The sequence below is a fragment of the Drechmeria coniospora genome, chromosome 01 (assembly GCF_001625195.1).
Source record: "Drechmeria coniospora strain ARSEF 6962 chromosome 01, whole genome shotgun sequence".
NCBI lineage: Eukaryota > Fungi > Ascomycota > Sordariomycetes > Hypocreales > Ophiocordycipitaceae > Drechmeria > Drechmeria coniospora.
In genome coordinates, this window is record NC_054389.1 from 4,531,571 (window position 1) to 4,552,473 (window position 20,903).

At 58.9% G+C, this 20,903-nt stretch overlaps 7 protein-coding genes across 7 annotated transcripts; 6 read left to right on the forward strand and 1 right to left on the reverse strand.

Moving 5' to 3' along the window:
* Positions 1-1,137: 1,137 nt before the first annotated feature.
* On the forward strand, positions 1,138-2,088 carry DCS_01103 (uncharacterized protein; the record flags this gene model as incomplete). Its single annotated transcript, XM_040798438.1, has 1 exon — positions 1,138-2,088. One exon carries the CDS (start codon positions 1,138-1,140, stop codon positions 2,086-2,088), a length of 951 nt encoding a protein of 316 aa, XP_040659321.1.
* Positions 2,089-4,870: 2,782 nt separating this feature from the next.
* On the forward strand, positions 4,871-5,488 carry DCS_01104 (uncharacterized protein; the record flags this gene model as incomplete). Its single annotated transcript, XM_040798439.1, has 1 exon — positions 4,871-5,488. The coding sequence occupies one exon, from the start codon at positions 4,871-4,873 to the stop codon at positions 5,486-5,488; it is 618 nt and encodes a 205-aa protein (XP_040659322.1).
* Positions 5,489-7,880: 2,392 nt separating this feature from the next.
* Positions 7,881-9,299, forward strand: DCS_01105 (Phosphatidylinositol-specific phospholipase C, X domain containing protein; the record flags this gene model as incomplete). The annotated part of the gene is made up of 1 exon (XM_040798440.1): positions 7,881-9,299. One exon carries the CDS (start codon positions 7,881-7,883, stop codon positions 9,297-9,299), a length of 1,419 nt encoding a protein of 472 aa, XP_040659323.1.
* A 1,901-nt stretch (positions 9,300-11,200) lies between these two features.
* Positions 11,201-12,526, forward strand: DCS_01106 (uncharacterized protein; the record flags this gene model as incomplete). Its single annotated transcript, XM_040798441.1, has 1 exon — positions 11,201-12,526. One exon carries the CDS (start codon positions 11,201-11,203, stop codon positions 12,524-12,526), a length of 1,326 nt encoding a protein of 441 aa, XP_040659324.1.
* Positions 12,527-13,420: 894 nt separating this feature from the next.
* On the forward strand, positions 13,421-16,929 carry DCS_01107 (tubulin-specific chaperone; the record flags this gene model as incomplete). Its single annotated transcript, XM_040798442.1, has 5 exons — positions 13,421-13,540; positions 13,605-13,653; positions 13,744-14,471; positions 15,114-15,258; positions 15,314-16,929. The coding sequence occupies 5 exons, from the start codon at positions 13,421-13,423 to the stop codon at positions 16,927-16,929; spliced, it is 2,658 nt and encodes an 885-aa protein (XP_040659325.1).
* A 299-nt stretch (positions 16,930-17,228) lies between these two features.
* DCS_01108 (cytoplasmic dynein 1 intermediate chain 2) lies at positions 17,229-19,377 on the reverse strand (the record flags this gene model as incomplete). Its single annotated transcript, XM_040798443.1, has 2 exons — positions 17,229-19,196; positions 19,261-19,377. The coding sequence occupies 2 exons, from the start codon at positions 19,375-19,377 to the stop codon at positions 17,229-17,231; spliced, it is 2,085 nt and encodes a 694-aa protein (XP_040659326.1).
* Positions 19,378-20,321: 944 nt separating this feature from the next.
* DCS_01109 (uncharacterized protein) lies at positions 20,322-20,779 on the forward strand (the record flags this gene model as incomplete). Its single annotated transcript, XM_040798444.1, has 3 exons — positions 20,322-20,387; positions 20,412-20,595; positions 20,706-20,779. The coding sequence occupies 3 exons, from the start codon at positions 20,322-20,324 to the stop codon at positions 20,777-20,779; spliced, it is 324 nt and encodes a 107-aa protein (XP_040659327.1).
* Positions 20,780-20,903: the final 124 nt, after the last annotated feature.

The window sequence follows — 20,903 nt, forward strand, 5'->3', positions numbered from 1 at the left end:
GTTGACGGTGACTGGCCTTGGCACGTCGACCGCGGAGGAGACGAAGAAGGAGGGTGTCCCGAGCATCGTCGCATGGATGCCGTGGTTCGCGTAGGGGCAAGAGAGCGTGCAGCGAGTGAAGGTGTGCAGGTAGGTGGACGAGCACACCGGCCACGTGCCGTGCTTCGCGGTGCATCTACTGTAGGAGTAGGTGCAAAGTGCACCGTGCAGCATCACATCAAACCCGCCGGGCTCTGTCCGATCAGTGAAAGGACACGCTGGCGGGCACCATGGCCGGCTCCAGGTGCACAGCGCCGCAGACGAACAAGAATGCAGCGCTCCCGGCGTGCAGTGCCGTACAGGTACAGGCAGAAAGCACTCCGTACGTACAGCACAAGTGCCGCACAGGTACCGGAACAAAGCACTCCATACCCATGCACTCCGTGGGGTACTTGCATGTACTTTCACGGACGAGCACTACATGTACAGGTACCATGCATGACGGAGAGGCGAGAGAGATCAGGGCAGGCATTGCGGCACGTACAGGCGGGTACGGTAATCACTTACAGTACGCACATGCACTACGCTGTGGTCTTCGGTGTGCTGTACGTGTAGCTGTGCTCGCCGCCAACACGCCGTAGCTGGGGGGAGACGGACAAGGGCCCCCCACATCATGACCCTGTCGTACTTGTGCTCCTCCTCCTTGTTGGTATTGTCGTGGACGTTGGGCCACGGCGGCTGTGGCCCGTCGGAGGCCTTGCGACGTGATGCCATTCAGTGACGACAACAATGTGAGAAGAGGAGAAAGGGCGAGCTCGAGGGAGAATGGAGCCCCAGCGTACTATCCTTGCCTTGGCTCCGCCGCCTAGAGGGCAGAGGGCAGAGGGCAGAGGGACGCGAGAGAAGGGTCCCGACTCCAGCTGATGATGCGTCTTCACAACGATACATTTGTTGGACGAGGGCCGTCTTGAACACGTCGGGTGCACCGCAGCAAGGTCAATGGAAAATGGAGAAGGAGGGGTGTTGGGATGAATGCGAGGAGCAGGGAGCGAGAGTGACGACAGGTAACAAGCCGGCGTGCCTTTGTACGTGTGGCGCCGTGCCAGAAAGCAGGCGATGGTCAGCTTTTGTTTCGTGCAACGTTGTTGGGCAAACGCCATGACGGAGGAGAAAGGAGGAGGACGAGGAGGCGCAGAGCTTGTTGGTCGCATCCTCAAGCCGAACGGCGCCGGGCCGTATGCACAGCGGGAGGGAGAGAAGCGTCCTTATGCCAATCCTTGCCACTGCGTTGGTCAACGGCATGCACTCGTACACGCGTACACGGGAGAGCCGTACATGCTGCGTGCAGGCCTCGGCGATGAGCTTTCGCGCGCACGCCGAAAAGGACGCTCGATTTTAGCTCCTATTCTTCTCGTCCCGCTGACCGTGGTAGAGTGGGAAAAGCCGGCTGGGTGCGGGAGGCGGGCGAGCAGGATCTGGTGGCGACGGCCGCTACTGCTACTGCCGTCGCCGGCGACCAGGCGGTCCCGGGGATGCGGTTCGGCGACGGACACCAACGGGGAGGAGTCTTGCAGAGGACGGCTTGTGATCCGTGCGTCGCGCAACCACGGCGCACCGGCCACGTCCGGCACAGCCAGCAGCCGCAAGGGGGGGAGGGGAGGGTCGTGCGGCGCAAGGCTCGCTCGGGGCGGCGGCGACTCTCGGGGCGGCGACACACTACCCTGGAGGCCGTGGCATGCTCCGTCAATGTGCTGGCCGGCCAGTGGACCAAACTCAGAGGTGAATGGCGTCGAAAAGCGGAAGAGGGCGAAGAAGACGAGACGGAAAGGAAACCGAAGAGGAAAGAGGGACGCATCGAGGTGTCGCCGGTGGGCGACCATGGGGGCACGGCACCAGTGCAATCGCCGCGAACACTGCTGGCAGAGCAATGCATGGCACCCCCCCCCTGAACGCCACGAGGATGCCAAGACTATCCTGGCATCTCCGCCCTTTGGCCTCTGTTCTCCGTCCGGGTCCCGCTTCGTTCTTTTCTTGGCCGCCGCCCGCGAGCCGGCGATCGGAGGGGTCGGACGAATGGACGAGCGTCGAGGTATGAGGGTGGGGGGGTGAAGGGAGGGAAAGCGTAATGGCAGGGGAGAGGAGGCCGAGCGAGAGAAGAAGAAGGCTTCTGCTGGTGGTCCACGGGTTCCAGACAAAGGTTCTATCCATGGTACGGACGATCGCGGACGCACTCGCACGTGTGCGCGAGCGAGAGAAGCTCGAGTGACGTTGCCTTGTTCTTCCGTTACCCCCCCTCGGAAGCGGACCGGCCATTCAACGGACGCGAAGCGGAGACCCGAGCGGGGCCGGCGAGGCGGCCGCTAGACCGCAACGGTGCGTCAATGACCTGGGCCCACCTCCATTTTCCGACAACAATAGCAACGACGACAATAGACAATGGCACCCCCTTCCACGAGAAAGGAAAAGCCTCTGCCCGCTCGGAATGGCAGTCCACGGAGCGCATCCGCCTTCATCGCCAGACAATACGAGTCCCCTGTCCAAACCTTCCTTGTCCCTCGTCGATCTGTCATGGTGCGCAGGCTCATCCGCGGAAACGTCGGAACGCTGCTGGTCCGCCATCCTCTGGATGCGAAGCGGCAAGGCCTCGCACCTCCCTCGAGCCCCTTTGAGCCCTCGATGGAGCCTCAGGAAGCCGCCCGCTCAGGCTCAGGCTCCGAGGGCTTGCTGTTGCCCCAAGGTCTCCATCAACATGCCGACGTATGCTTCCCACGAACCGTATGTTGGCTGCATTCTATTTCCTCATACCCCCCTCCCCCTTCCACCGTCCCCCTTCCCGTTCGCCACCACACCGCCCCACTCTCGCTGCTGTTGCGCCACTACTCTTGCTGGTCCGTCACTCTATTTCCGTCGAGGTGTGCTGCTCGGTACACCGACGGTCCTCGGGCGTTTAGGTTATCACGAGGTCGTGGAAGCGGACATACCCATCATGCCCCAATCTGTCACGGCCGACCGGGACGTTTCGCCGTACCAGCTGCCATGTTGACGGCCCCTGGTCAGTCTCGATGGAAGGGAAATCGTGGGCGGCCTGCGTCTAGGGTGTGTCGAGGTGCATGACAAGGTAGGTGAATGACATGGTGAATGAGACGCTGAATTAGAGGTAAATACCCATGAATATGACGATGAATAATATGACGATGAATACGCACATGAATACGCACATGAATATGAACATGAATATGATTGTGAATGCCGGCACTGGTCCGGCGCACGACCCCCGGGCCATCGCACGCCTCGCCTCGGCCGCCTATGCACAAGCAGCACGGCGACGGTGCTTGTGCGCCGATTCGCATTCTCCTATTGCACGCCCACGCCCACGCCCAACATCCGCACCGTCACCGATGGAAACGAATCATACATTGTCCACTCCAGGCCCACGCATGACATCGCAACCGTAAGCACAACGACAGAGCCGCAACCCGCTCTTTGGCGGCGTCGTTACAGACTCTCGCCATGGAGGCCCCCCATCTCGGTGCCTCTTCCCACCCCTCCCCCTTGGAAGCGCCCATTCTCCCCACCGTTGCCCGCGTCCGTGCCAACCCGAACCCAGGAGGTCTCGCAAGTACCAACTGAATTGCATGCACATTTTTCTTTCCATTCGGTCCGTCAATCGTATTCATGTCTGCGTTACTGCATGGGAATTACGGATACGCCCATCGTCGTCTTCCGTGGTCTCCATCGTACATATAACCGCGGCGTCTTCCGTCTCCATGGCTGTGTAAATCACCCATCACCGTCGTCATCGCCATCGTCACCGTCGCCATCGTCACCGCCATCGTCGCCATAATCGTCACCGTCACCGTCGCAATCGAAAGCAGCCCTCCGAGGACACCCTTTTTTTTTTGTGCTACAGTAGAATCGCCGTACGGGGAAGCGTCATTGTCAAAGTAGGTTAGGCACCAGTCGGCATCCATCCATCCTAGCATCCACCCACCCAAGCATCAGCCATCCATCCATCCATCATCCATCCATCCCTCCATCAACCCATCCATCCATAGGCCGCCCGTAGCGTCGTCACCGGAATTTCGGCTTTCCCCAGCAGCAGAAGCAGCAGCAGCAGCAGCAGAGCAGCAGCAGAGCAGCATCTCCTTCCAGACGCATCCTCTTGTCTGCGTCCCACCTTCCCACCCGCCGACACTAGTCTCAACACGGCTCCCGCATCAACTGGTGGCGCCACGCTCTGGTAGACCTCGCGACCTTTGCTCCTGCCGCTCTGCCTCTTGGGCACTCCTTCGCCCCTTCCTTGGTACGGATCGTGGATCCCTCCTTCCTGGCCGGAAGGTGTCGTCGATGCCACTAGCGTCCGCCGTCTGGGAAGAATCTGGGAATCCGACGATGCGGAGCGGATGACGAATCGTACAATAAAAACCATCCATCCGCGAGCCTCCAGCACGCGTCCCTCCCGAATCCATCCTCGCCCCCTTTTCGACCTTTCGGCCTCTCCTCGTCTCATGCAGACTTGGCCCGTCTCATCCCGTCTCACCCCGTCTCACCCCGTCTCATGCCATCCCGCCTTTGCCGTTCACTCCATTGCCCGCCGCGCCCAACTCAACTCGTAGTTCGTATTCATACCCCCTGGCCTCCTCCATTGGCGTCGCCATAATCACGGCGGGACCTTTGAGAAAACCAGCAGTGACACACGGACCTGACTGAATCGACGGAATCCAAAGTTTGATTTGATCGATCCAGCTCGATTCATATACGGACAAATAAATACCCCAGCCATCCCCCCCCCCCCTCTCCTGCGCTCCCTCCTGCGGCTGCCGCCTCCGCCGGACAAGCGCTGCCCTCTCTTCCCATCCTCGTCCAACACAAAAGGCAGCACCCTGCCACCATGAACGGCCCGAGGAGTCGAGCACGAGACGGCTCTCACCAGCACCAACAGCTTCACGCAAAGGACGTCGCCCGCCCGTCCACACCCCCGCCCGCCTATTCTCCGAGCAGATTCGTCGACGTGCGGACCGTCATGGCACGCCAGCTCGCGCATTCGAGACAGGCGCAGCCGCATGCCCTCGTCGTCGACAGCACACCCTGCGTCACGGCCGTGTCCGACTACGGCAGCGACGGGGAAAGCGCGCCGATCCACTTCCAGATCAAGACGGCCGTCAAGGTGGCGAGCAACAACAACCTCGTCTGCCTCGGCGGCACCCCCGCCGACTGCGCCAACGCCGTGGCCGCCTCGTTGGCCAAGGCGATGCGCGACTACAGCGCCGGCCACTGCGGCATGCCCATGATCGACGAGGACGGCCGCCCTCGGCCGATCCGCCTCGTCGTCGACGCCGGCATCACGGTGGAAGGATCCGGCAACATCCTCGGCGACGAAAAGGTGGTCATGGAGGTGCTCCGGCAGAGGGGAAAGACGCTTCGTCGTGGCCGCGATGATTTGGACGACCAAGGGGAAGCCGTCGCCGCCGCCGGTCCCTCGAAGCGAAAACGCTCCGGTGGCGAGTAGCTGGCTCGTCACTACCGCCACCACCTCACTCCTCTCCTCTTCTCCGCCCTCGGCTTCATTTCTTTCCATTCTTCTTCATTTATTACCGTCCTTTGTCTCGACGTAGTCTCCACCGAGAGACTGGTAATTCATCACGCTGCTCATCGGTCTGTTCATTCACTGGTACGAAGCGGAGGACGGGAAAAAATCGGCTCGAGTTTATTGGGAGACGAATGAGCACTTGACTTTACATTGCTGGCGCGAAACGGACGTGGGAGATGGCATGGTTCATGACGTAGCCTGCCACGTCAAATTCGAGTTCACACGAGATCGTTGCCGACGTCGGTGTCCGTTTCTGCAAGGTTAATATGTCCACTGCGGAGCATTACTGTATAGGTACGGAGCATCGTACTCCGTAATACAACGTACACGAAGCGACTATTACTTAGGTAGCCAAGTATTAGGTAGCAAATGCCTAGAGCACATGGCAACCCAGCGAGCTGGACCCCTATCCTTTAGCGCACGCCATTGTTCCCAGCTGTTCGGTATTGACACCGACACGGACCCAACGCTGTGGCCAGCCCGTGAACGGCTTCCCTTCCCACGCTGCCCCTCCCTCCTGTACGGCACAAGTGCAGGCCCCTCCTGTGCTGGCCCCTCCACCCATTACCGCTGCTTACCCGCCCGCCGAGGCGCAACGACGACTTTGCTTCCATGACGCCTTCGATGGCCGACATTCTCCCACGCCTTGAGGCACAGTCGGCCACGGACCTGAAGTGTCCTAGCACTCGGACCCGTACCTTCTTGCACGCCCACACCCTACCTGCATGAACTTGTCGCATGGGAGAACCGATGGCCCCTGCTAGTCACCAACATTGTGCCCAGGCATGGGCGTCCAGGGTTCGTGTGCGGAAGCACATGCATCGGCACGTTACGTTCTCGAAGCAACACCTGCGTAGGCATTCTGCCTGCGAGCCGCCCTGATGGGACCCGCTGGATGGGGCCTCGTAAACGGCCAGCGAGATTCTCCTGGACAGCTTCGCGCCTCTGCCATCGTTGATTCCACGCCGACGCCGCATGCTTTGATCAAAGGGCCCAAAGGCATGCCGGTGTTTCATTGGCTTGATTGGTCCTGCCCTGCTCGAAAGCATCTGGGGGCTGTGAGCGAGGCTCACGACCGCTCGTGTTGGCAACGGAGAGGTATGCGAGTGGACGAGGTAATACGAGATGGGACAATCATACTTGTGCCTCGCTGACCGTCCACCGTCTGGATGACTGGCCATATCCCTGCGTCTTGCGACCCAAGCGCTGGTCTTGCGGGCATCTTGGGGTCCTGTCAGTGGATGGATAGGCTTTCAGCCGCCTTCATGCTCCCTCCCTCGTCCCCTCGTCCAGCCTTAGTCACCAACAACGGTCCCTGGTCTTTCGGTGTCCGCCGAGTCCACCGACGAACGGCAGATGACTTGGCTGTGTGCACATGCACTTGCTCTGCAGAGCATACATGTACACAAGGCAAGTGCTTGCAAGCACGGAATACGGCGTACATGTACTTGTACTACGAAGTATTCGTATGTACTGTACAAGCATCATCCCGTACAGTGCACTCACTCGCTGGTGTGGCTGTGCCTTCGCCGAGCCAGGTGCGGGTGGCCGCCAGTCCTATTCCAGGTACCCAGCAGCCCACAGAACCGACGGCACAGAGTGACAACCAAGACAATATTACAGTGCATTCCCCGCCCCCGATCCACCTGGCGTTTCCCTCAGCCACGGTACCAAGGCACCACCACGGTGCCGTTGGACCCCCCCAGGGCAGGCGCTGCGCTAGGTCGCCAGTACTCAAGCACAAGCACTGTACCTGCAACCTGCTGTGCACCCAGCCAGCCACAACGGCTCCGCAACGGGCGGCTCGTACCTGAATGGTACTACGGAGTACGGAGTACACTTGACAGTTACGTCGCAAGCTGAACTGCTTGCTCGACGGACTACTACGGAGTACAACTACCTGTAATACTTACTTACTCGCACCAGGTACCTACTTACGACCACACCCACCTGCTACGGTAGCTATCAAGCACCTGTTGCCAACACGAGCGACACCCACATAATACCTGCCACCAGCTACTAATTAGTAGGGTCTCGCTGTCTTTGCCGGGCAGCTACTACTAGGTAGTTTGGTACGTACTGAGTACATTCCGATCGAACCGAAAGCCGCAGGCTAAGCAAAGGGCAAAGAGCCAAGAGCCCGGGTAGGAAACGCCGCAGCCCAAGGTCCCTCTCGCCTTCCCCTCCTCCCCTCCAGTTCCAATAGCTCCTCCCCTCCCCCCCCCCTTCTTCTCCCATGCGCTGCTGCTGCTTTCCCTCCTCGCTCTTCTCCTCCTCCTCCACCTCCACCTCGTCCGCACCCGCCGCCGCCATGGCCAATCTTTCCATCCGCAACCTCACCATCCATCCGCTCGAGCTCGTCAGGTTCGAGCGCTTCGACGGCGAGCGCATCGGCACCGCTTCCTTCCTCGGCAACGTCACGGGTGCCATCACGGGCCTCCTCAATGCCACCGAGTTCCCGAGCCACGAGACGCACGCCAAGGGTGACGCCCTCTCGGCCGAAGATGTGGCCTTCCCCGTGGCCCCCTTCGCCACGCTCGAGACCAACGTCGCCGCCCCCGATGACGGCCGCGACGAGGTCGTCCGCCTCACCTTTGCCACGGAGAATCACCGCTATCGGTCCGACGTTCCCAGCCCGTCGAGCAAGTCGGCCGTCATGACGAAACTCGACGACGGCCCCCACGACCTCACCGTCGTCTACGTCCCCGCCCGCGCCCTCCTCGCCGTCTTCTCCTCGGCCCAGCTGAACGCCTGGATGCGCGAGCTCCACGACGACTGGCCCCTCACCCTGCTCTCCATGCCCGGCACCCACAACTCGCCCACCTGCTACACGGCCCTGCCCTCGGTCCGTTGCCAGGCCGTCGGCGTCCCCGAGCAGCTGCGCAACGGCGTCCGCTTCCTCGACATCCGCGTCTCGGCCAACCCGGACGACGACGTCCTCACCCTCGTCCACAGCGCCTTCCCCATCTCCCTCACGGGCAACAAGTACCTCGCCGACATGCTCGACGACGTCTACCGCTTCCTCGACGAGAACCCCTCCGAGACGGTCGTCATGAGCCTCAAGCGCGAGGGCACCGGCAAGGGCACCGACGGCCAGATGGCCAAGTACCTCAAGGACGCCTACGTCGGCCCCAAGTCGGACCGCTGGTGGACCGAGCCCAAGGTTCCTACCCTCGGCCAGGCGCGTGGCAAGATCGTCGTCATCCGCCGCTTCGCCCTCGACGACGACATGCGCCAGAGCTCCTGGGACGGCCGCGGCTGGGGCATCGACGCCCAGGAGTGGCCCGACAACTGCGAGGACGGCACCGGCGGCAACGGCTGCTTCCGCATCCAGGACTTTTACGAAATCTCCGAGAGCGAGAACATCGACAAGAAGATCGACTTCAGCCGCGGCCAGCTCGAACGCGCCGCCGAGCAGGCCTTTGCCCTCGCCGGCATGCCCGACCACCAACCCGACGGTCCCACGCCGCCCTTCTTCGTCAACTTCCTCAGCGCGAGCAACTTCTTCAACGCCACCTGCTGGCCCGAGCGCATCGCCGCCAAGGTCAACCCGGCCATCGTCGAGTACCTCTGCACCTGCCACGGCGAGGAAGGCAAGGGGCCCAACCGCCTCCGCGTCGGCGCCGCCGGCACCGGCATCGTCATCACCGACTGGGTCGGCGCCCACGAAAACTGGGACCTCGTCCGATGCATCGTCGGCATGAATGCACGCCTGCAGATGCCGAGGTGAAGCGGCATGACGCCAACGCTGCCCGACCGCCCGCTGCCGAGAGCGAACCAAAGGCGGCCGGACTTGCGGACTTACTCGCAATCACCAACCCCCGTCGCCGCGACGGAGAGACAGTCATTATCAAACGGACAAAATACACGACCTGCACGGAAAGCATTGGATTCGGCAAGAGGAGGATATGGTGAACATGTGTTTGTATTGAATCAACTTTCCGAAAGTGGCCATCTCATCATCGTCGTCATCTGCGGCTTGCCACGTTAGCCGTCGTACGAGCCATGGACTTTGTACAAGAAAGCAGGAGGTTGAAAACCACATCAGTTCTCCAAGGTGAAAAATAGTGTTCATCACGATGAACTCAGCTAGAATTGAATAGAACAAAAGTCATCCCAATGGTTGGGGGGTGCAGTGCAGGTGCGAAAAGGAAAATGGCGCTTACAATGTCATCTATCATGGCCCGTTCTTGGCACGGATGGAAAGCCTGCCTTGCCGCTCGGTTAGTCTCCACCAGAACAGGCAGCGAGAGGCAGCGGTAGGGGCAAAGATTCTGATGGGGGTTAACAACGAGACCGACGATAAAGGTGAGAACATGCCCACCAATTCAGAAGTTGTCGTTGTACTCATGCGTCCCGAATCTTTCGATTGGGTTTCATACAGTGTGAATACTTTTTTGGCATCTCATCACAGAATGCGGCAAAATGAAAGCAAGATTTTTGTTCATTTATAATTACCTGCATGACCGTCCGTTAGTCGACTGGCTCACTACTGACATCAGAAACAGCATGCTATGCTTTGGTGCCAAGGTCAGGTGACGAAGTGTCATCAATAGCACCAGCCAGTCTCTCGCCACAAGGTTTGTACGCCTTGCTGTCTAGGACGAGAGGTGGCGGGGCTCGATTATGTCCGCCCGTTCGTTCAAATCTTCATCATACAATGGCCGTCATCGGTCGGGATAGGGCGGAAGTAAAATTACCTGTGCCGACTCATGTTAGCAACAGAGACCTTTCGAGGCGTAGCAGGACAAAATTGAATCGACATCTCCAGTCAGACAAGGCTGAAACTTGTATCAACGGTATCCACATAGTATATTAAGCATGAGGAATCCCTGAGTCGTTTATATCATCACTCGGAGAGGGCACGAAGCAAACAAGGGGGAAAAAAAGTGAGAACAAACCTTTTGTCAAACAATCGACGCTGGAGAGCACAGTCTCAAAAGGGGCATCTGCACATCATCAAAGTGCGGTCAGCCGAGCACAGGGCAAGGTATGGATCTCGTCGATGCTAGGGAGTTCAAAAAGAGCTTGCTCAGGGTGTCAAGTCACCATTATGTTGGTCTGAATTGGATTGTTCATTGGTAAAAAAAAAAGTGCTCATCACAGAAAGCAATCGGATGTGAAAGGACAGGTGACCTTACCTAGAAGCAGAGCAGCCTCCGTCAGAGGACTCCAAGTGGCGAGTGCACTTGCACGGCGCCAATTTGGAGCCCAGCTGCGGCGGTATTTTGAGATGTGAGAGAAAGAAGAGGGCAAGCGTGAGAAGAAAATTCGTGGTGGATAAAAATACTTATAGTCTGCTGGGAGAAGCTTGCGGAAACGAGCACGAGCAAATTAGCTAACCCGAAAAAAATCAACCAGATCCACTCCGATTTCGTGGCTTCTCTGTGGCTTGTTGATCATAAGGCAGTGTGGCTGTGCGCCGCATCATCCGATCCTCTCCGATTGTCCATGGGTGGCGAATGCAAAGTGTAAGTAAGTATGTATGTATGGAGTATGTGTACTGTACTGTAGTTATGTCATCGAATCGGACACTCGTAAACCCGTGACCTCCGACTCGCCCTCACTTGCAACCTAGACCTTGATTCATCTCGGAAAGAGATTCGAGTTGCAACGCGAATACGGCCCAACATGGCGTCTGCAGGGGCGATATGGGGTCCAGCAACCCTTCGCCTTCTGCGCATCGCCGCATCCAAAACAACAAGGGTGATCCGCACCAAGCTGTCCGAGGCAACGAGGCCTCTTCAATACCACGTGCAGCACGCCCCTGCAAGAAGCGGCTTCGCCAGTCGACAACCAATTCACCCTGCGGCACAGTGGAAGCAGTATAAGCGTGGCGCAAAATGGCTTTCCAGCAACACCGCAAAGAATATCAACAATGCGCTGCGGAGGTTCATGAGCTCGGAGCCAGCCTCGGCCGCCCGTTTCGGCCGAGGTAGGCTCCCGACCTCGAACACGTCTCGGCGAGTTGCCCAGTTCTCTGGAAGAGCTCCGTTTGCGACGACTCTGCGTCCGAACCTGACAGGGGGTGCCATGCCCCGAACTGCCGGAGGCTACAGCCTGGGCGGTGGTGGTGCGCGCTATTTCTCGCACGCGCCCGCTGCTCAGGCTCAGGTTGTGCACAACGTCTCCCAGGCCGTGAGAGCCTTCTTCTTCTCCGGCCAGAAGATAAGGTATGACGGCGTCGGGCCGCGCGGCGACCGAAAGTACCGAGCCGTGTCGAAAATTGAGGACGAAGCTATCCGGAAGCTGGCCGACATTCCCCGCTCGCAGCCGGGTTCCTTCATCGACTTTCGTCTCAGCCCAACCATGACAGCTCTCAGCCCTCTCGCGGCCGCCATTACGTACCCTTCCGAGACGGCCCACCGTGCCGTCGGCACTGCTGCCCCGGCTAGCCTGAACACGCCGGGATTTCTCGACGTCTTGTCTGCCGATTTCGGCCGGGCCTTGCATGATCTCACATCAGTCTATGCCGATCTCCGGCGGCTTGCCGTTCTTGGTGACCTGCCGATCGTGCAGGAGAAGAACGACACGCTTCGAGTTCGATTCCCCGGGGTTGACGCCGCTACGGTTGAGCAGCTTTGCAACGATTTTGGCATCGAGCGAGGTATCGTCGGGCAGGATCCGGACTTTGACTTGGCCGTCGGTGTGCCCGTGGCACTCAAGTTCCCCTTTGCTCCGGACAGCAGCAAGGCTCTGACGTCTCCCGGGGGCTCGGAGCGATCATTGGAAAGCCTCGATTTTGATAGCATGTCGTCGTCCGAAGCCGATCTCTTTGTGAGGGAGTCGCTTGTTCAACAGATGGAAGAGAACCCGTGGCTTTCGGACCCTGAGGGCTATGAGACCATGTCGTCTGCCCTTCGGCCAGCCGAGCCTGGCTCGGAAGAGTTTGAGGGTCTGGAAGGAATCTATCGTTTCTTGGAGGAATGCGATCGTGGCCGTGGCAGATTGGGATAACGTATGGGTTTCCCGAGCAAGTTGCCATTGTTTGCTGAGTCCCCGAACTCGCCGTATCAGCTGCGTGGAGAGCTACCGTGCGAAGAATATAGGTAGACTAGTGCGCCAATGTATTTTGTTTCATCCATTAGTCACCCCCAGCCTCTGCAGTCCCCCGTAGTGACTGGCTTGTCGCAGTGATGAGAGGGCCATTGATGGTGGAGGTGGGAGCTTCTGGAGAGCCAGGCTTTGGCATGCCGGATGGAGGCACTGGCTTGTCGAGGAGGTTGGTGGAGGAGGAGAGATGCTGCAGAAATATGCCAAAGGAGATGAGGTTGGCACACATGAATTGGCAGTGCCTGCTGTCGGCCATGATGTTGGGCGCTGAGCGTCTGAGTTGTCCTTTCAAGGCCGACATGAACATGGTTGGATGGTGCGCAGTTTCGAGCCAGCACTGAGCACTGAGCATTGACTGCACTTGCGGGTGGGCGGGGGGCCAACGGCTGGACTGAGTGTGGGTATGTACATCGTATTTCGGAGAACCGTTAAGTACTGAGGTAAGTATGTACTTGCAGTACTTACCTGTACTTTAGTACCTAGTTGTCGTGCTTACAGGCGATAACACCAGTAATTACCTAGTATGAAGCCCTGAAATCACCTGCGGGGGCCTTTGCTGCTGGTGGGCAGCGCCTGTGTGACCGCCCGCCCAGCAGGCAGGATATCGCTCGAGGTCGACTCAGGCGTTGACCTCGGCTCGACCGAGTTGGGCTCGGCGCAGCAGTCGACATTGACAAGTCGTTGGCACTTCGACCTCGCTCTCACCGCACCCGCACCAGTCCAAAAGGCCGCACTCGTGAACCGAAGCGCAGGAAGAGCACAAATACAACTGCGTCTGCTCAAAAACTACCCAGTATCATGTCTGGCCCTGGCGTCGGGTTCGAGTACCCCCCGCAGGAGGTGTCCTGGCTGAAGCGTGATGTGCTGCTCTTTGCCAACAGCATCGGCTGCAAGTCGGACGAGCTGCATTTTCTCTACGTACGACAAAACGGCGCTGTCGACTGCAAGCTGCTGGCATGGACTCATCGCTGATTCTTTACAGGAGCTTCATCCCGAGTTTTCCGTCTTTCCCACCTATCCTTTAGTCTTGAGTATGGCGACCCCAGAAACGGCTCAGTGCATCCCAGCCCAGCCATGTCCTGCATGAAAGCAGAAGAATACTCCATTCTGACCGTGCCCAGCATTCAAGGGCAACAACCAAGAGGTCGTCGACTTTTATGCCACGTCCAAGGCCGTCAAGATACCAAATATCCCCGACCTCGACTACAGCCGCGTCGTCGATGGCCAGCGCAAGATCGAGTTCCTCAAGAAGCTACCCTCGACGTCGGCGGGCCATCGGTTCGAGGTGCGCACCAAGGTCCTCGGCGTCTACGACAAGGGCCGCCCCGGCACCGTCCTCGAGCTGCAGACGGATCTTGTAAACGCGGCGACTGGCGAGATTCACACGCGCGTCACCACCAGCAGCTTCTTCATTGCTCAGGGCGGCTGGCACGGCCCCAAGGGCCCTGCCACCGAGAACTTCCCGCCGCCCCAGGACAGACAGCCCGACGCGGTGTTGGAGCACCAGACGTCAACTGAGGCGGCGCTGCTGTATCGTCTCAACGGCGACTACAACCCGTTGCACGCGACGCCCGAGCCTGGCAGGAAGATGGGCTTCGACGGCGCAATCACCCACGGCCTCTATCAGTGGAACAACACCTGCCACGCCATCCTACGGCAATTTGGCGCCAGCGACCCGGCCAACATCAGAGAGTACCAGGCCCGCTTTGCCAGTCCGGTCATGCCGGGCGACAAGCTGGTGACCAAAGTATGGCGGACGGGTGAGACCTGCGGCGGCGGCTGGGAGGAGTTGCTCTTTGTCACGGCCGTCGACGGTGGGAAGATATGCTTGAGCAATGGCCGGGCGCTGGTGAGAATTGTGAACGCCGCATCAAAAAATAAGCTATGAGTTCATACGGAATTGCTTCAGACAGATCGTCATATTTAGCAGAAATTAAGAACGAAAAATTATGATCGGAAGACAATTTGATGTGAATATCGCCCATCTCGTCTTGGTCTGACATGATGTCGACGACCAAGCGTCGCAACCTCTGCCTGGAAAAGACCTAATTAGTGAGGTACCCACGAGTCCACGACCAAAGTACCTGCAATCTTAAGTGTACACCTACATCTAGGTACCTTTCAATACTGTAATTACAAGTGAGTGCGCACTAGAAACGGCAAGTAATTAACTTGTACAAGTACCTAACTCGGCCAAGCTCAACATTTGACTACGAACATGTACATGTAGGTTCTGGCTGTGCGCATTATCGAGCAGTGCAAGTAATGCTTGCGGGCGGGCAGTCATGCCCCAGGCAGCAGCATCACGTTCATCTACTTGGCCTCCATCCAGCATCCAGGACGACCCCCCATATTCCTGCTGCTTCCGAGGCAGAGCCTTGCCTTGAGCTCTTCCGAACCAGCAGCAACATGCTTGTCAAAGCCATACCATCTGCTTTGTATACCCTGCAAAGCCTGTAAAGAGATGGCGGTGTCGCCAATCGTCGGACAGCGCGTGTCGTACAACGGCCATCTCTGCACCGTCCTCTACAGCGGTCCAGTCGACGGCACCGCTGGCTCCTGGCTCGGCGTTGAATGGGATGATGCATTCCGCGGCAAGCACGACGGCTCTCACAAGGGCATCCGCTACTTCACATGTACTGCACCGTAATCATCGGTCCCGTATGTGCCATGCCCGCTGACCCAGAGCAGGCCGCTCCAAGTCCCCCACGGCAGCCTCGTTTGTCCGCCCGAACCGGCCAGCGGACAGGCCCCAAAGCTTCATCGCCGCCCTCCGTGACAAGTATGTCTCCGACGCGACCGAGGCCGTCGACGAGCAGGTTGTCATCTCGGGCAAGCTCGCCGAGCAGGTCGGCTTCGACAAGATCCGCCGTCAGCAGGCCCAGCTCAAGGACCTCAAGATTGTCATCCTTGACGGCCTTTGCGTCAACGCCGCGAGGGATCATGACGAGGCCACCGTGGCCGACACGTGTCCGAGCATTCTGCATCTGGACCTGAGCAGAAACCTGTTTCGTGAGCTTGGGCCCGTCGTGGATGTCTGCGCCGACCTCAAGGGGCTGTACCGCTTGAGTCTCAAGTACGTTGGCCAGCCTCCCACCTCTCTCACCTTGGCCGCGCTCTCGCCTGACGGTGGAAACAGCGGGAATCGGTTCCGAAACGTTCTCGGTGACTCGGCCCTGGCGAGGGCCGAGTCCTCCTTCGCAGCCGTCACGGAACTTGCCCTGGGCGAGAATATGCTCAGCTGGCAAGAACTTTGCCACATCGCAGTGCGGTGCCCTCGACTGACTACCCTCGCCGTTGGCGCAAATCACTTGTCGTCACTTCCGCTCACAAACTACCACAATCTCGCCTCGACGCTGACGTCGATCAACCTCGAGTATAATAACTTTCTTGCCCTCTCCGACCTCGCCAGTCTCGCATCGCTCAAGGCCCTCCGCAACCTCTACCTCAAAGGGAACAATGTAAAGGAAATCTCGGCCCCCGGCGCCACCGCCGCCGTCTTCCCGTCCTCGCTGCAGTACCTCGATGTGTCGTACAACAATGTCCAGGAATGGTCCTTTGTTGATTCCCTGGCCACCCACTTCCCCGGGCTCACAGGCTTGCGGCTCGCTCACAACCCCGTGTACGACAAGCAGAGTGCAGAGACCAAAGCGCCATCGTCGGAAGAATCCCACATGTTTACCGTTGCTCGCGCTGCGAATCTCGAGACCGTCAACTTTACACACATCAGCCCCGCTGACCGGACCAACGCTGAGTTGTTTTACCTCTCGAGAATCGCAAAGGAGCTCGCGGTAGTGCCCGAGTCGGCTGAGCACACCGTCATCGCTCTTCACCCTCGATATGCCAAACTCTGTGAGACGTACGGAGAGCCAGACATTGTCCGCCGCGACGAGATCAACCCAGCTTTCCTCGAGGCCCGTCTCGTCACCGTCGCCTTTCGCTTCGAGGGCAAGGGAAAGAAGACGTCCAGAATACCAAAGTCCTTCAACATCTACGCCGTCAAAGCCATAGCCGGCAAACTGTTTGGCCACTCACCGTTGAGAATGAGGCTTGTGTGGGAGACAGGCGAGTGGGACCCGGTGGCTGGTTACGACGAGCAGGACGGTGAGAGCAGCGATGAGGGGGACGATTTCGCAGAGCCGTCGCTGGAAGACGGTGTTCGCCGCCGTGAGGAGGGCCAACCAGATGACAAGTCTGCTCGGTGGCTTAAACGAGAGGTCGAACTGGCCGATGGGCCGAAGCAGCTGGGATACTGCGTCGACGGCTTGAATGTGAGCATCCGCGTTGAGACAGCGGAACACCCCTAGTCCGTCGAGAATACCGACCTCGCCTGCGGATCCAACTGTGCTGAGCCACTCGCCTGTGATGGAAATGATGCCGTACGCAGCCGATGGATTGAAAACTCGCAATGAAATGGGAGGCGTTGCAAAGTCACCTGGAACCTCGAGGCCACGTGGTTCGTCAGTTCGTGTGTCATGTCGCGATACCACTCATTCTCCAGGGGTATTCTTGGTACAGGACCAGGCTCCTCCAGCTCCTCGCCAACATCATACAGTGTACATGAATGGTACAGAACTACAGGTCTCCAAAAAATAGGGTCCGAGTGCTAGGCCACCACAGCTCCGTTCAATCCAACCGCTTCCACGCGGTTCACCAGTTTCTTGACGTTTGTCCACTCCTCGTTCTTCAAAGCCTCCCTGCCGCCCAAGCCGCTGCCGACCTCGAAGACGGTCAGCGAGCCGTCAATGCCACCGGTCGCGAGGCGCTTCCCGTCCACTGGCTCCCAGGTCACCTTGTTCAGGCTCTTGGAAAGCATGGTTCGGCCGTCCTGGCGGGCGCTTGGCGAGATCCTCGACACGGGCTCCTCCGTCTCCACCGCAATGTCCCAGAGTTCAAGCCAGCCGGCGCCGTCGACGAGGGCGAAGACGCTCGGCTTGACAGGGGACCACTTGGCGTCGTAGACGACGTCCTCGCGGACAAAGTCGATGAGGGGCGCGATGCTGCCGTCGGCGCTGCCGACCGTCGAAGTCGCCGCCGGCGCACGCACCTTCCACAGCTTGACGCTCCAGTCTAGCGACGACGAGATGACCAGGTCGCCGAGATCGACGGGTCCCCTCGACGGGTGAAAGTCGACCGACATGACGGGAGCGGCGTGGCCCTTGTAGCTGATCTTCTTGTCCACGCCGGCCTTGGCTCCGGCACGATCGTACCTGTGGCAGGGGAAGATGGTGCCCTCCTCGCTGCCGACGAGAAATAAGGTCGGATCCGACTGAGGGAAGGAAACGCAGGTCGGGCTGACATGCTCCACGGCAATCTTCGCCTGCGACGGGTTCTTCAACTCGAGAAGCTCCTGCGGCTGCGCAAAGACATCCATGCTCCAGCCGCATACGACGCCGTCGGTCGAGCACGATATGACGTTGTTCGCGTTCTGCGTGCCAACAATATCTACCGAGTAGATCGGGTGAGCGTGGCCGTAGCCTGTCAACGGTGTTTTTTGCACCGGCGTTGCCTTGGCTCGTGTGTCCCAGAGCAAGACCTGGCCGCTGTAGGAGCCGCCAATGATCAGGTTTGGATGGAAGGGGGAAAATTTGGCCGTGAGGATATCCGATTGTGCCGTGAAGACGTATTCCGGCCGGTCGTGCATGTGCGTGTTCCAGACTTGCACGAGACCATCCGGTTCGTGCGGCGCCGTAGGGTTCTTCGTGTACGAGGCTAGCAGAAGCTCGCTGAACTTGGGCGAAAAGTCGATGCTGCTGATCATTCGCTTCTTGGACCACCGGCCATCGTAGAACTGGGCCACTTCCTTGATTCTGCGCGTTCCTCGGCCTCCCGTGTTGCCGCTCTCCTCGTCTTCGTCGTCCTGATCTTTCCCGTGCAAAGAGTAGTCGATGAGGATGTCGTACGTTTCTTGATCAATCGCACGCTCTATGACTTTCGTCGATTGCTCCAAGAAGTCAACAAACTCCTCCGACCGAGTGACGGCCTCGAGCTCTTCGGCGGTGAGGTCTCTGGATGGATAGTTTGACGATGACGAGGCGTACTTCGGACCAGAACCAGAACCGTCAGCGACAAGCTCCTTGGCCGCCCGCAGCTCCTCTTCAACCTCTTCCCGTATCTTTTGTCGCAGCTCCTCCTCCCGGTCCCGCTCTCTCCTTCTCAGGCGTTTGCTCGGTGTCGAGATGGAAGCGTTCAGGTCATCAGCTTCCGATATAGTTGACTGCGCTCTCGGACGCGTCGGGGGATTCGGATCGTCGACCGTCTGGACGCCTTTGCTGTAAGAAAACACTTCCTTGACAGGCGAGGGCGGGCACTGGAAAACGGTGGTCAAGGGCACGGTGCTGAGGGCCACTTTGGACGCAGAGCCCGCCTGTCCATTTTGCGCACTGGCAAAGTCCGACGCGCCATTGCTTATCTCGCCGGCGCTGAGGACGCTGTTCGGCCTGCTTCGCCTCGCGGCTGGAGAAGCTACGTCTCCCGTAAAGGCCGAGCTTGGCCTGCTCTCCCCCACCAGGCTGTTGATGAGCGTTTCGATGTCGCGACGGTTGTCCGCTCTTCCGGGGGGCGGGGATGTCAACTGGGAGTTCCCAGGGAGTCAGCGAGAGCTCGGGCTCGGCCCGACGGCATTCAACGGGGCATACCTCGCTACCGCTACCCATGCTCTGGCGGCTCACTGATGACTGCCGGAGCTCCCTCTGCCGCTTGAGCTCGGCGAGCTTAGCTTTCTTGGCAAGGATCTCATCTCGACGTTGCTGCATCTTGACTGCTGGACAGGCCCATCCCGCGCGGGATGGGCAGGTCGTGGAGTGGTATTGAAAGAGAAAAGGGGAGGGTGCTCGGTCGAGAGGCAAAGGAAAGCCGTGGGATCAGGAGTGGCGGGTGAGGAGAGAGTCGGTCGGCGGAGGGCTTGTTGGTGAGAACAAAAATGGCGGCAGGGAGACAGCGTGCTGGTCAGCTAGCGGAGAAGACGGATCTCGAGAAGATTGGTCGCGGAGGTTGTCGAAATCATACGTTGTCGTGCTCAAACATGAATGCGAAGCCAGAGAGGCATCCATCCACCGCGACCGACCAATAACACTTGCTGCGCCTACTCCGTACTGTACAGTACATGAAAGTACATTCGCCCAGCGAACCTGGTACCTAGTAGACAGCCAGGCAGCCCCAGTGCTTGTTTGTTGATCACTGAACCAGCGCTAAGATGGTGGAGGCATCCAGTAGGCCCCAGCAGGCACAGCAGGCATGTCAGCCAGCAGGTGGCTCCGGATGGGCACCTTTCTGTACCTATTAGTACCTAGTAGGTAGCTCTGTTAGCTCTGTGGGAGCGTATACTTACTGTAAGTACTTACTTGAGTAGTCCTGTTACCTACTATACAAATACTACTTGGCACGTGATCGCAGCCGTCGCTGGGCTCTGTCTGTTTGTGCCAGCTCGCCCGAAAGCAACCCCCTAGAGCGGAGACCCGGGAGCGATGAGAGGCTTGTAAAATCTGAGGAGCGACTTTTCCCGAACAGCCGGCCAACTTCCTCACACTCCCACCGTCGACTAAATTGCATTGATCCCCGAGCCATTGTCGGCCGCCAACGTTCGTCCTTATCTTCCGGGCCGCTTCTTGTACTGGTCGCGCACAATGTCGTCGACAGGAGTCAACGTTGGTCTTCCCTCGCCCTCGCTGTTGTCCAACCACCCCCATCAATTGTGTCGATGAAGCTCCGCAACTCAGCACCAGACGGAGCATGGCAGCAGAAGCAGAAGCTCTGGAAAATGACGGTGAGCTAACCAGGCCCTTTGCAGGTTCTCCGGTGGTCCGCCCTCGCCGTCGGCGTCTTCTACGGATTCTCACACCAGCGAACGATAACGGCAACTCAACAAGCCCAGCACCAGGAGCACGAGTATGCGCAGAAGCAAAAGTTGATAAATAAGGCCAAGGCCGAATTCGCCAAGAAGAACAACCCTAAATCAGCCTCTGAGAGTGGTAGTACGTTCATATTCCCAGCTCGGCCGTCGGTGCGGGGACAGGTCGACCATCGCCAACCGCACCGTGACAGCCCGACGGTCAGGAGCGCATTCCACTAACCGCGCTTGCAGTCATCACGAATGCGGATGATCCCAAGTTCGACCTCGAAAAGTACCTGTTGCAGGTGGCCAAGGAGCACCCATAAGGTGCGAAATGAAGGAGACGAAGCGCGGGAGGGCGGGAGCGAGTGGGCAAGGGGATGTGGCATATATGCTCGTCCGTGGCCTTGCGCGACCGCAACGAGAGCCCTGGTGTCAAACACACGACAA